The following is a 13,515-nucleotide window of genomic DNA, read 5'->3' as shown; positions in this document are numbered from 1 at the left end:
GTGCATGCACGATCGACGAATTCTCCAGCGAGGTGCAAACCAAGCTCAAGATCTGGAGGTGGGTCCCCGGGTACTGCTTACTGCTCCTGACAGTTTGCCCCAGCGGCAAAGAAGGCAGTGTACAGATTTCCACAGGACCTTGACATAAACCTTAAACCTTCAACTACAAAAATGTCGAAAGTATGGCAGAGGAACCAGTTGTGGGAGAAGCTGCGATGTCATTTTATGTATGATTCTAAAGAAAAGCAGTTCATTTGTGCTGCCATAAAAGCACAGGAAAGTGTATGATTCCTTGCTCTTTCCATAAATTCTATCAGCATGCCTTCATTAACATCCTTAAGCATTTACATTTTGTTGCTAGCTGCAGTTGTTTCTGTGCACACCAAACGCCAGGTAGCTGTATGGCATCGCGTACACACAACAAATGCGGGTCATTTTGATCCCGACCATGATTGCTGCCTTCATAGTGGCTTCTGGGAAATGGAGTTCTAACAAACCACAGAGTGTTCCTACATACGGACAGGGGTGTGAGTGTGAGGGATTTTAATTGATCTAATATATTTATTTATACATTGAGCAGAAGCTTGCGGCGCCTGGACACGAGGTCCTGCTGGCTCTCTGCTGCCACTCTTTGAACTTCACATGCACGCCATGTCCCCACAGTGAGGCTCTGAGCTGGTTTTGGCAGCAGCATCAAGAAGAAAAAAAAGTGAAAGGTCCAGAGGAAAGCAATTTATTACAATCGAGCAGTGTTAAACTATGTGACAGTCTCCATTTATCCCTATCTTCTGTGTTCACATCGAGGGAACTTCAAAACACTTCTAATAACGGGGTTTATGCAGGTGGCAAGCCTTATATTTTACTATTTAATTTTGACACAGTTCATTCACTTGCTTTTAAAGGAACAGGCCACCGTCTTGCCCATACTGAGAAATGTTCTTACCTGTGCTTAGACGAGTTGATACGTAACTGTCTGGTCTTTGTGCGTGCGCTCAGTCACACAAATAGACCAAAGACGTTGTTAGCATTTAGCCTCTCCTTATTATATCATATGGCTCCAAACGGGGGTGAAGTTAGAAGCGAAAAGTTGCACGATCCGAGTCTCGTTACACAAAATAAAGCATGTCGATATTCTAAGCGGATTAAAAGGAGTAATATATTGTAAAATATATTATACATTTTCACGTTTCAACTGTATATAAATAGGGAACATGTGGATGAACTTAGTAGCTTCTAACTTCACCCCAGTTTGGAGCTATAGGAACATGCTGGGAGAGGCTAAACGGACATATCTCATTATGTAAAAACGGTGGCCTATTCCTTTAACAATTTGTAATGACCCGTAGCCATTATAACTGAACCAAACAACAAATCCAGTCTGACACTGCTGTGGTGAGATATACCTGGAAAAATGATTCAGCCACAAAGACTCACAAAGGGCGTTCTTTGGAATGGAAGTGAAGAGTCAGGAAAGGTAACGTTGCGGTTGGTAACACAAGGATTGAATGTTTCTGGGAAGTCTTAAGGGGACTATACAGAGTTAAAATTTTCCAGCAATGTCCTAATGTGTGAATGAGCTCAGACATATTCACCACAACTACCTCTAAAATCCTGCACTGTCACTCAAAAAGGTGTTAATTTGGGTCTGAAGTGCCGTCATGCACAAGCTTAATATAGAGCCTGCAGTTACGCGTAAGACCAGAGGTGGCAGTAGTGAGTATTAAAATGACCAACTTGCATCTAGTCCCTTTAATACATATAAAACCCACCATCCCAAATCATTTAATCCTCTACTTTAAACTGTACTGGAATTATTTTGCAGCCTTCACTAATTTGATAACTAAACTGTTCTCATTGAACTTACTTAAAAATCATTGGCAAATCTAGTGGCAAAATAACACTTAATTCAAATCGAGTTGTTTTGTTACAGCCTGATCTGAACATAGGTTGTCTCACACGGCTGCAGGAATATTACTGATTTAAAAATAGGCAAAGACACAGACATTAAACAATAAAACAGACAAATGAAATGAAAATGAACAGCGCTGAGATGGGCACTAGTTGAGATGGACAGCAGTGCCGGTTCTCTGTCCTGAGGCCCTAATTCACGACAAGAAGAACCACACTGAAGGGGAGATTCAACTCCCATGGACGAACTGGCGATGGATGACCCTTCTGCCGATAGACTCGTGTGCGTAGAGGACACCGATAGTTTGCCATCGCAGCGAATGAGAAGAAGTTCTAATTCAAACGTAATGTGACACTAATGCAGAACTTGAAGATGATTCTGTTCAAAACTTAAAGTCAGTCTAAAGGTTGCAAGGTTACGCAGCCCTGAGCGACGAAGCACTTTGTCTGCTCCGTCTGTGGACTGAAGCCATCCTCAAACAATAAAGCCGCAAACTTCCACCTAGACTCTCGCCGATTTGCAACTACTGCGCAGCATTCACGTCACAACACGAGCGGCGCACTTTGCAGCGTTGCACCACAGGCATTAACAGCACGCTCAAACGCAGATCCAACAGGCACCTGCCGGAGAAAAGTAAGACAACAACTACCAGCCTTAAGTGGTGTATTATCATTATTATCACAAAGAAAGGTATACACACGAGGACTTTGTAAGATTCAGTACACTGTGCTAATTTATGACATATTTACATCAGTAATATTTGAGACAAGACTGATGGAGTGTTATAAAACCTGCATATGATTCTCGCATCAGTCAGGATACTTCGTTGTTGGCAAAGCATAATCCCGGTGAATAGTTTTTACTGATCAATTTCATTGTGGGAGTTTTAATCCGGAAGGAAGAACAATGCAATAAGAGAGCAAAACCAACATCAAACAAAATGAAATTAAACTTTCTCACTACATTAGGCTGTCCGTCCCTCTGCGGAGACACTGCACTTATCAAGACTATAACGCCACGCCATACCCTTACTATGCCCTCTGGAACAATCCCAATAAGTGTATATTTCCATAAATTAAACTAAAACGATCCATAAGTGTCAATAAACCTAATTTCTCCCCTACATAACAACCTTGGAGAAAGAGTGCCATTCGTCTAAAGCGTTACAGTCACGGGAAACCTTCCTCATGCAAACAACAACCAGCAGCATCTAGTTACTCAGAAGGTTTTTGTGATGTGTTTGTGCAATACTAGAATATGAGCTCGGCAATACATTGTGTAGAAATGTTTGGTAACAATGGCTACAGAAAAGAAAGAGCTCTTTATTGTTGTCTGAATTGTCCAACTCTAAACCATTTACGAATAGAACTGGTTTGCCCACTACACACTTGGGTGGGTGGGTGGGTTGGCTGTGTTAAACCATCAATGTTATTTTGATGCCAAAGTCCCTAATAACGGATTATGGTGGAGCCGTTCTGCATGTTCTGCTAGGCTTTTAAGCCTGTTTATTAGCCCAATGACATAGTTCTGGGTCTTGCCTAGAAATTGAACGGGTGGAGATACATTTTTGGATCGTAGGACTATTAGAAGACATGACGAAATCTCACACTAGTCACACAACAACGCAAAGTAATGTGAAAATTCGGGGTTTTCACATGTAAGTGCAAGAAAGTAAATGTTTAGTAAAAGTCAGACTGTGAAAGTTCAAGGCCTGCTGTAGGGCTTCATAATTTATCATAATCGAAATATGAGGGTTGCGATTATCAAAAAGCAATTAAACAGCCTGCGAACGTTGTGGTTTGGACATCAAATATGTTCAGAAATTCAAAACTCTTTAGTCCTACTTTTTACAGCAGCTACAACAAGTACCATTATTCCAGTGTTGGATCTATTTGTTGATAGACAAATGACATAATAATTATAATCTTTACAATACAAATAATTCATGCATGGAATACTTCTCGCACCAACCTATGGACAAAATGTCACTTTTCCTCAATAATCTTCTCTGATTGATTTCCCTTTTTTTGTGAGGATTTCCATTAGCGTTTTAATTGAGGCACTTAAATATGTTGATGACAAATGTGGGTTTCGGTCACACGTGTACAATATAAGGTCTTATCTGTTGTTGGAAACAGACCCTTTGGAGTTTACATCACTTTCAGCTCCTTCACTCTCAAACAATGGACCTCCATGCCTAGTTTAGAGACGTAACCATGTTGAAGTCCACCAGGCAGTAACCCACTCGGATCAGCACTACGAAATAAACCAATAGTCGGAAAGGCAGTAGTTTGAGCCTCCCACACGCTCCAGTGCATGACTCAGCAGAAATACATGACCATATGGCTTAACTGTGTCCAAGGAAAGACAAATAGTCTACAGGTTACACAAAAGGAAGCTGCCGCAAAGGACAAATCTACTCCTTATATGCATTGAGTATGGCATGACGAATGTGAAATAAACTGAGGCGGAAAAAAACAGCTCTCAAGTCATTCAGAAATCTGCTACCGATAGTACATTGTCTTTTTTGGCATCCGGACTGTTTGCACTGAGGCCTGTCCAAAAAGCTATTCATTAAAAGGCAGTGGGAAGATAAATGGTTGCTGCTCCTGAAAAACACAGGGCATTTAAATCAGGTCTGGCAGAGTGTACTATATACTGGCTCCTACAGTGGTGACTTTGACAGTAAGGACAGTATGACCCAAAAGTGGCTCCCTCCTTGGCGAGGCGCAGAGCAGCAACATGAAACCAGGATGTAGGCCTGTCCCCAGGAGGAGCTTCACCCCTGCATGCAGAGGGTCTTGCACAGGAGAGGCTCACAGTCCAAACATGTATGTGCAGAGTGCAATTGCGGGTAATTGACTCTGTGCCATTAGGACGGCCATTCTCTCCTCTGTAAAGGACACAGGCAATTAAGCAGCTCTCCTCCTGAGGTCTGTGCCTAAAAGTCACCTTGGGAGGCCAGATTGACGGGATAAGTGATGGCGCTAGCGGCTTGGGACAGGGCCAGCCCAGTAGGCAGGCATGTATGAGGAGCCTAGGGAGGAGCAGGCCAGCAAGGACAGTGTGTTGTTTCAAAGTGCCTGCTCAGAGTAGCTCCAGAACGCCCTTCTACCGCTGCTGGCATTGATTTAAGTGCGAGCTTGTGAATGGAGCTCTGCAGTGCCATGTGAGCCTTTTTACTCCCCCTCTCTCTCGCTTTGTGCCACTGTCATGCACGGGACATTCAACATTTTGCGTCAAATCCACAGCTGCATGAGGCTCGAAGTGGCATGCCTGTGATTTATGGGCTGTGTGATGGGCCTGGTGTATTCAGCCTTATGTAGGTCATCAATGACAACATCTGCAAACGCAAAGACGCGCTTTACCAGAGCGTGCTCATTACTATGTCCTTACCTTCAGCTGTCTCCTGGCCATATCTGTAGGCTGCTTGGCGTTGAAAGGGTAAGCGATGGCCCGCATGACAAAAACATACAGCTGCAGCTTCTTCTTGCGATCCTCTTCCTCTCGCTGCATCTTCTCCATGTCCTCCTTCTCCTCACTGGCGGCCGAGGGACTAGGGCTGGTCGGACGGGCATTGCTGCGGCTGCTGCTCGGAGCCAGGCCCCCTGAGCTACTGCTGGTCCTGCTCGGGGAGACACGGGACCCGGCCTGGGGAGCCTTCGCCTCCTTACTCTCCTCTTCAAGTATCCCATCAGACTCCTCTTCGCTGGACGACGGGTCGAGCATCTTGCTCTACGGGCGACTTGTCCGTCTTCTACTGCTCGCTGCTCTTGGTGATGCTGGCTTGTGCTGGCAGTGGGACGAGCCTGAAGAGTAGCAGATACAGGCCCCGGTTGTAGCAGCTCGCTGGTGGATGTCAGCAGTACTCGTAGCCTGCTTCACAATGAGCATTCTCCGCCTGCGTCGAGCACTCGTCGACGCTTACGTGCTTTCTATGTTTGAGCGTCCAGTCAGAGCGCTGCGGATGTGAGAAGAGATGGGAGGGGCCAGTGCACAGATGAGGGAAGGTTAAAGCGGGAGATGGCCTCTCCCAGCCTGCCGAGAGTGAGCGCGAGAGAGGGAGAAAGCGTGACGCTACGACGCAGGCGCAGGGAGCTGGCCGCGGTGCTGAAATGAGAGCAGCAGGAGCACAGGGTGGAGAGTGAAGGATGCGTCCTGTTTGGAGCTCCTCACCACGGTCTGCAGAGCTACACCTAAGATGGCTGCCACGGGACTCTCATTCAGACTGGGAGCGTTATTGGGGGTGCACAGGATGTGAACATAGATGAGTTAAAAGTCCCATTGATCGCACAGTCAATCTCACCGTGGCTCGATTGTAGGGTGGGGTGGACCATAAAATACTGTTTAATTATCCGCCTGCGAGCTGCTATACACTACCTACTTTTGCAGTACGCTGTAATTTCTCTTCACAGAAAAGACAACTCTTTAAACGGGGCAGTTTTAACTGAGTTATTTGAGGGTCTTCTGCTGAAACACACAGAATAGAAATGTTTTTGTGGCCAAAAAAAACACACACACTTTTTTTTTGTGGATCATGACCCAGGATAGTAGGATTTGTCATGTGTTGTTTTAAGTGGTCACGTGAGACTAAATCCGTAGCCAACAAAAATAAATCCCCGCAACCCAAATACTACAATACAGCACATAAGGCAGTGACATAACACTACCATTTGTGACTTTATGAAAGATCATAGTCAAGAGTCTTCTATTTAGGACTTAGCACACAATGGTGAATTAATTGGTAATATTAACAATCATCCTGTTGATTTGTTGATTCACATGTACGAGCACCATGTCCACTGTCCACAAGAAGTCAGACCCTTTGCCCATACCTTTAGCAAATTCAGATTTACATTTTAATTGTATTGTTGTAAAACAAAAATACAAAAAAACAAAATAAAAGCTTTAACAGTTGATGTAAATATGTGACTTTTGCTGGAATTGTTGCCACATAGAGCCTATTGTTAGTGTATTTCACTAAATGATCTTTATTTGATGGATTTGATCTTTAATTGATTTCATTGATTTGCTCATGGATTTATTGATTTTTCTCCATCCCAGGACAAAGACTAGATTATTTGAACACGCCCTTTGGTGTTTGCTTTTGTTTTTGTGCTGTCAATCAAATAAAGACACTTGAAAAGTAGCCAGCATGAGATGCACCTTATCTACACGTCACTCTTAAATCTTCATAATATGAACCACTTACCTGCTCTCAGTGTTCAACACTGAATTCTGTAAATGTAATTTCGCTTGCGGTTATTTTGGTGAAGGAATTAGTGAGATAACACGTGATTGGATTGTTGAATGAATTAACGGTGAGACCCAACTTCACCTATTTTTGATGTGTGTGTGTGAATGAACATAGATGAACCTGTGTGGTTTGTCAGACCTGGCAGTTGTGTGGTTCAAAGATTATCTGTCTAATAGAACCCGGAGTGTTCAATTGGAGGATTCGGCTTCTGATGCTCTGCTCGCCCAAAAGGGAGTGCATCAAGGGTCCATGCTTGGGCCCCTGCTTTTTAAACAGTAAATAGCATTGGACAAAATATTATGAAAGATAAATTTTACTTTTTCGCTGATGATATAATGATCTATTGTTCCGCTCACAGTTCTGCCAAGGTCTTTAAAATATCAGCTTTTGATCAAGTGCAGAATTGTGCCATCTACGTAAGCAGAAAAAGACAAAAGTTTTCTTTTTGTTAAAGAGAAAATCAATGTGTCCGAGTCAATCTACTGTATTCTAAATCTGGCCATAAAATTTAATTGGTATTGAGTTTTATGTATATTGCAGATCCAACATGTTATCCAACACTTTAAAAAGATACAAAACTGAGGCACTCAAAGAAAAGGCCTTTATTGCAGCATGGCTATTAGGTTAAAACATTGCCTACATGTTTCAGCCGTTTTGGGCCTTCGTCAGGGCAGTAATGTTATCCAACACGTTGACATTTTTACTCTAGAAATAAATTATGTTTTTCTTTCACTGCTCCCGTACAGTGTCTTGGGATGTTGGAGCATGCATCATGGAGCTCTGTGCTTCACAACCGTAGGCCTCTTACGCACCACTGTTTGTTATATTCCAAAGGGAAATGGGTTGAACTTTGGGCTCGTCGACTCTTTTATTTGTATATTTTAATAATAATAATAATTTACAAAACGATTCTTGGAAAGCTGCCTGCTTTATCTTGTATTTTTAACATGAAGCAGTGTCAACGTAGTCTTCATTCTAAAGAAATCTTGTAGTTTGTTTTTCCTAAAGTGCAGGCTGAATTCACATGGAGCGTAGTGCAGAATCAGAGAATCGCTCCTGTAGGCAGACTAATCACCATCCGAGACCCCATGAGGGTGATGTCATCCGCAAACTTGATCAGTTTTATGGACTGGTGACTGGAAATGCAGCAGGGAGAAGAGCCCGGGGGAAAGTACACAGCCCTGAGGGTTTCTATTGTTTGTAGTCCGAGTGTCCGAGATGACTTTCCCCAGCCGCATGTGCTGCCTCCGATCTGTCAGGAAGTCAGGGATCAACCTGCAGAGTCTCGTAGCAGTCCAGGGAGAATAGTGTTGAAGGCAGGCTGAAGTCCACAAAAAGGATCCTGGCATATAGGTTCCTGGGAAGTCCAGGCACCAGCAGGCTGGCACATGGCATGACTCTAAGGAGAAATGTCCATGAAGATTTCTTTGAATTGTTTCAAGTTTCTTGGTATGTCAGTCCTGTCCAGACTATCTGTGTGTGAATGTTGTTTTAATGTGATGGAAACGCTGTGTTGCTGCCCATCCTTATGATTGTTTGGAGTCGAGGCTGCATTACAGACAAACGACCTTATCACAAGCCTTTGAGTAAAAGCTACTTGGCTCATGACTAACCCAACACTTGAGCAGATTTTTTTATTTTTTTTATTTGATTAGCACAAACTACTCTCATTTCCATTACAATGAATACAAATAATAGCAATGCTGTGAGGTTTAGTAATACGTAATAGTGAGTTGCTTTGGTCTTTTGCTTTACCCTACTACATGGTCATATAGCCAAGGCTTCATATGTACATTAACTAGAGTACGCTTTTTTGTTGTTGATACACCAGTGAGAGGTCCAGCTCTAACCTCAGCAGCAGGCCCCTCCAAACCTATTATACATGAATAATTGACTGACGTGCTCTGCTGCCTACTCAACAGTGTGTACACATTAAATCTTCATGTTGGGTCCTACATCACAGCCCACTTTCTCATAAGAAAATGATCACTCAACAACAAGTATGGCCTAAAGCAAGGGTAATGTGTTTGCACTGTGTAAACACTCCCTCATTTTCTGCTCTCTGTCACTATGTTTTGTTTGTGCTCTGGGGAAGAATCTTTGCATCAACCTCATAAAGTTGGACTTTAGTTGATTTGAATGAAGAAATGACATCTTTATCAAGCTAAAAACAGGGTAGTAGGCTAAAACAAGAGGTTTACCAAATGGCCATGTAAATCAGCAAATCTATCATCCAAAGTGTGTCAAGCAAATAAAGGAATCAGGCTACTGGTGGTATTCCAACTTTTTATCAGTCATCACACCTGTAAGTAAATCCTTGCTTTGTTGGACAACGTTATATAAAACGAGGCCAGGCAGATCAAAAGTGAATTTTTTGAACTCAGCGTGACCTCTGGCTAGAAGATTCATTATTAATCCCATATCTAACGCTAGTCTCTTCTTCATCTGAGCCAAGCATAGATTAGATACCGAGCAGCACTAGTAAATGTATGTGTGATATTTATTTTTTCTTTGGTGTTGGGAATATACAGTAAGCATGTGTATATTGTGCGTCTCTGGGGAGTGATACAGACGGCATATGTAAAGTACACAGTGACGCACCAGACTGTACAGCCCTGCACACAGCCCAACCATCACAAGTGCTGCACAATAATATATTCATGACTTCCTCTCTCTCTCTACGCCTCTCCCCCATCTCTTTCTCTTTTCCAGCCAGTCTATAAGCACCATACAGGTAATGTTTAATTTACCAGGTATATATTCTTAAAGAGGCTAGAAGGAAAGCTCTGCACATGTGGATATACAGCATAAAAACAAACAGCTAGAATAGGTTAAGTTATACTTCCCTGTACGGAAATTCTTTCTTTGCATTTGACCCATCCTCAATGCGGTCGGGGCAACCTGTAGGAGCAGCGAGCAGCCGGTGTAGGCTGGTGCCCAGGGACCCACGGAGCCAGGCATGTGGGCAGAAAGATGTTTTTTAGAGCGTCTGGTCAGGTGCTGCTTATGTTCTTCACTTCTGTGATTCTCAGTGTCCTGCAGTACTGTAACGCTGTGTGGTGCAGCTGTCTCTCTGCCACTGCCAAATCTGGACTGAGACACTTGTTTAAAATCTGCTCAAAGATTGTAGGACAGCCCCTGGATGGACTGTACAATGCCGCCTAGCAAAACAACACATTAGGGCTGGCGAAGAACATCACCTCAGACTCCAGCCATGTTCTGAACCCTGAATATGTGCTGTTGCCATCAGTGCCACATTTTAAGGTCAGATTGAGGAACTCCTTTGTTTCCTGAAACTGAAACTAAATGAGGAGCTAAGTCATAAAATCAAAGTGTGTTATGATGAGTAGACAATTATGTATAATGTCTTTGTGAATTGTCTTACATTTGTATGTCTTGTCTGTATTCTGTGTTGATACGGAGCTGCTGAACTGGGAAGCAAATTTCAGATCCTCGCATCTGACAATAAAGTATTCATCTGTCTATCGTTCTATCTAGAGGTATAGCGAAAACCAAACCGGAGCACCCGTTGGAAACCTATGCTGTGATAATAATGCGGCAAGAATATTTGCAGTGACAAAAACATTTAGTTGGCCACTGGGAGCTAAAACAAATCAGGTTAATATAACACAACCAAAATGGTGAGTGTTTTATATGATATGTACTGTATGTATAGATTGTATTAGCCAGCCAAAAGAACAATACAGAGAGTGAAGTACTGCCTGGTAACACCAGAACAACACATGGACAATGGCAATGCATTTGTACACATGAGTTATGTGCATTTAGTTCTTGATATTGATGTCTATTTTCCCCATTAATCTTTCATTTGGCTTTGTTTGATTGTAGGCAGAGCAGACGCACATACAGAGAGAGAGATGCACGGCTTCTTTGGAGTTAGACTGGGGAGCTCTTTGAAATATTTAAATGCTGCAAGCGTTTTAATGTGAGATTGATGGAATAAGGTCAGCAACGTAGCTACTACAGCAGGCTCTCCAAGAGGCCGTCACCCAGCAAAATACCATGGGATACCACTTAATATTTGTTCCCCAGGAATGCCTTTAGATCGAGGACCGAGTATGTACTGGAAGGAGAGAGTCACGCAAGCTTTTTGAGGGATAAGTGTCACTGAAAATCAAAACAAAACAAAAGCAAATACTTGAAAAACATGTTTTGCCTTTTTTGTTCTCATTTCCATAACACACAAATGAGGCCAACCTTACAAGCGACAAAGATCTTGGCTCAAATTCTGGATAAAGCCGCAAGCTGCTCCTGACAGGTTGCACAGAGGCACTAGTTTATGAATGGGTCAAAAGCAGAGGACACTTTTCCTTTGGGGACAATAGGTCTATAACTACAAATACAAATACGATGTAATAAATCCAACGCATTCAAAAAACACACTGGCCTGTAGTTCCCTCAGATGCGCCAGTATACTCGTACGCTTTGCTTTTACTCTGGATATCTTTCAAACACAAAAGCTCAGCACTCTCTTGCCAAGCTGTAGAGACGAGGTCCTTGCTTGCACAAAAATTAAGCAATGGCGCAGCTGACAGTCTAGGGGATAAGGCCATGCATAGGAACTAGAAACTGTGTAAATGTGGATTAAGTGCTTTACCCACCGCAATCTAGAAGTTGATTTCTTGTGTTTGTTTGTTTTTTGTCCCATCTGGTTGCCAATAAGACACTTGTGTGGATTTCAGCCCTGGGCCTGAAGTCCTATGAGGATAACGTTATAGATGAAAAGACACATTCCGGCAGTCCAGTTGTGCTTTTGCTTACAGTGGAGCAGTTACAACCATAGTACAATATCTATTTCTTTTCGGGATAGGGAGAGGAGTTGACGCTCAAATAGACTTCATCAATAATGCACGAGAAGGCTGCCTGGAGTCTTAACCATGCTGAAACCCTCATACAGCTCTGTCCAACATGCTTTGGACTCTCTTACAGATTACGTATGGTTTAATTTCACTGTTGACAGCAGTAGATCTGGATTGGATGTTTTAAGTTGATTGTGCAACCAGACAATAGTGACGTTTGGCAAATGAAATGAACAAGAAATCAAATGCAAAAAGGATCTAATCACTGCAGCGCCTGTGATGTTCTTCATTAGCGGTGTGGGTGGGTACTGCCCTCTAGTGGCGGAGCGGAGATTCACTATTTAACCGTGGGATGATGTAAACTAAAGTGTGAAACTAATATATGATAGACTCATTACTTGCAAAGTTAGATATGTATTGTCTTTATTTGCTATAATTTAGATTTATGAGGCTCACAGCTTATAAAACCCAAATTAAAAATCTGAGAAAATTGGAATATTTTGAAAATGGACTGTAAGCCATAATCATAACAATGATAGAAAACAAAGGCTCAACATTATGTCACTTGGCATGTCATGAGTTTATAGCTATCATATATTAGTTTAACATTTTAAGTTGCTTTACAGAAATAAATGAACTATTGCACAATATTCTAATTTTCCGAGCTTCACCGTACGTATGTAACTTCAACCATAAATAAAATACTTTCACCTCACCATTTCCGAGCCTGAGTTATAACAGGATATTGAGCAGTGGCAGTGCCCCCTCTGTCTGTTTTCCAATCTGTTCTTGTTGAAAACAAATGATGATTGGCTACTGTGTCATTAGCGTCGAAGGGCTGCCTGGGGAGTTCCAGGCAATTACCAAAGCTTTGTTGTTTCAGTCAAGACACCAAGTGGATTCCATCTGGGTGTGAAATGACATACATGCACTGCTTAAATTCAAACAAATACATTCATTTTGGATGGTCAAAAAAAGAGGTGTAAAGGGCCCAAATTTGGCTGTACCCAACAGTTACAATATTGTCCCCCCACATCTTTGGAGTTATTTCGTTCTGTTTAATTTATGCAGGCTGTTTCTGTCTTTCTTTCTTTTTGAAGGGTTTTTCCTTTTTCATTCATCTTTGGCACACAGACACTGAACAGCCACAGAACTGCTACCTTATGGTGGTCGGTGAGCTTGAACATCCAAATGATCCTATGTTGTCAGGGGCATTGGGTTCCCCAACATGTCCTAGTTGGCGGGACAGACTAGGAGCGGTTCATAAAACGCCAATGAACAGTTCATGAACAATCCCAGTATGTGTCATACTCGCCTCACCCTGGAGCCAGGCCTGACGCTGGGGCTTTGAGTGGCGTTGGAGCTCTGAGTGGAGCCACTCAGGTGGCACTGAGCATCTATTTCGGATGACTCACGATCACCTTCTTGGGGAGGTATTCCTGCCATGTCCTATTGGGAGGAGGCCCTGGGGAAAACCAAGGAACACTGGAGAGCCTATCTCTGTGACCCAGCCCTGGGTAAAGTGGAAG

The 13,515-nt window shown here is 42.8% G+C and overlaps 1 protein-coding gene across 5 annotated transcripts in view; it reads right to left on the bottom strand.

The window, feature by feature from the left end:
• cadpsb (Ca2+-dependent activator protein for secretion b) overlaps positions 1–6,056 on the bottom strand; it is a 60,388-nt gene extending 54,332 nt beyond the window's left edge. Inside the window, exon 1 of one of the 5 annotated variants that reach the window (XM_079578187.1) lies at positions 5,306–6,056. In XM_079578187.1, the coding sequence (XP_079434313.1) occupies positions 5,306–5,638 (333 nt within the window). In that variant the 5' untranslated portion in view covers positions 5,639–6,056. The remainder of the gene's footprint in view (positions 1–5,305) is intronic. The other 4 variants (XM_079578189.1, XM_079578185.1, XM_079578188.1 and 1 more) reach the window with 4 other exon arrangements.
• Between the last annotated feature and the right edge of the window lie 7,459 nt (positions 6,057–13,515).

This window comes from Gobius niger (genome assembly GCF_951799975.1).
Source record: "Gobius niger genome assembly, chromosome: 20".
In the NCBI taxonomy this organism is placed as follows: Eukaryota; Metazoa; Chordata; class Actinopteri; order Gobiiformes; family Gobiidae; genus Gobius; species Gobius niger.
This window is presented reverse-complemented; position numbering and strand designations above follow the sequence as displayed.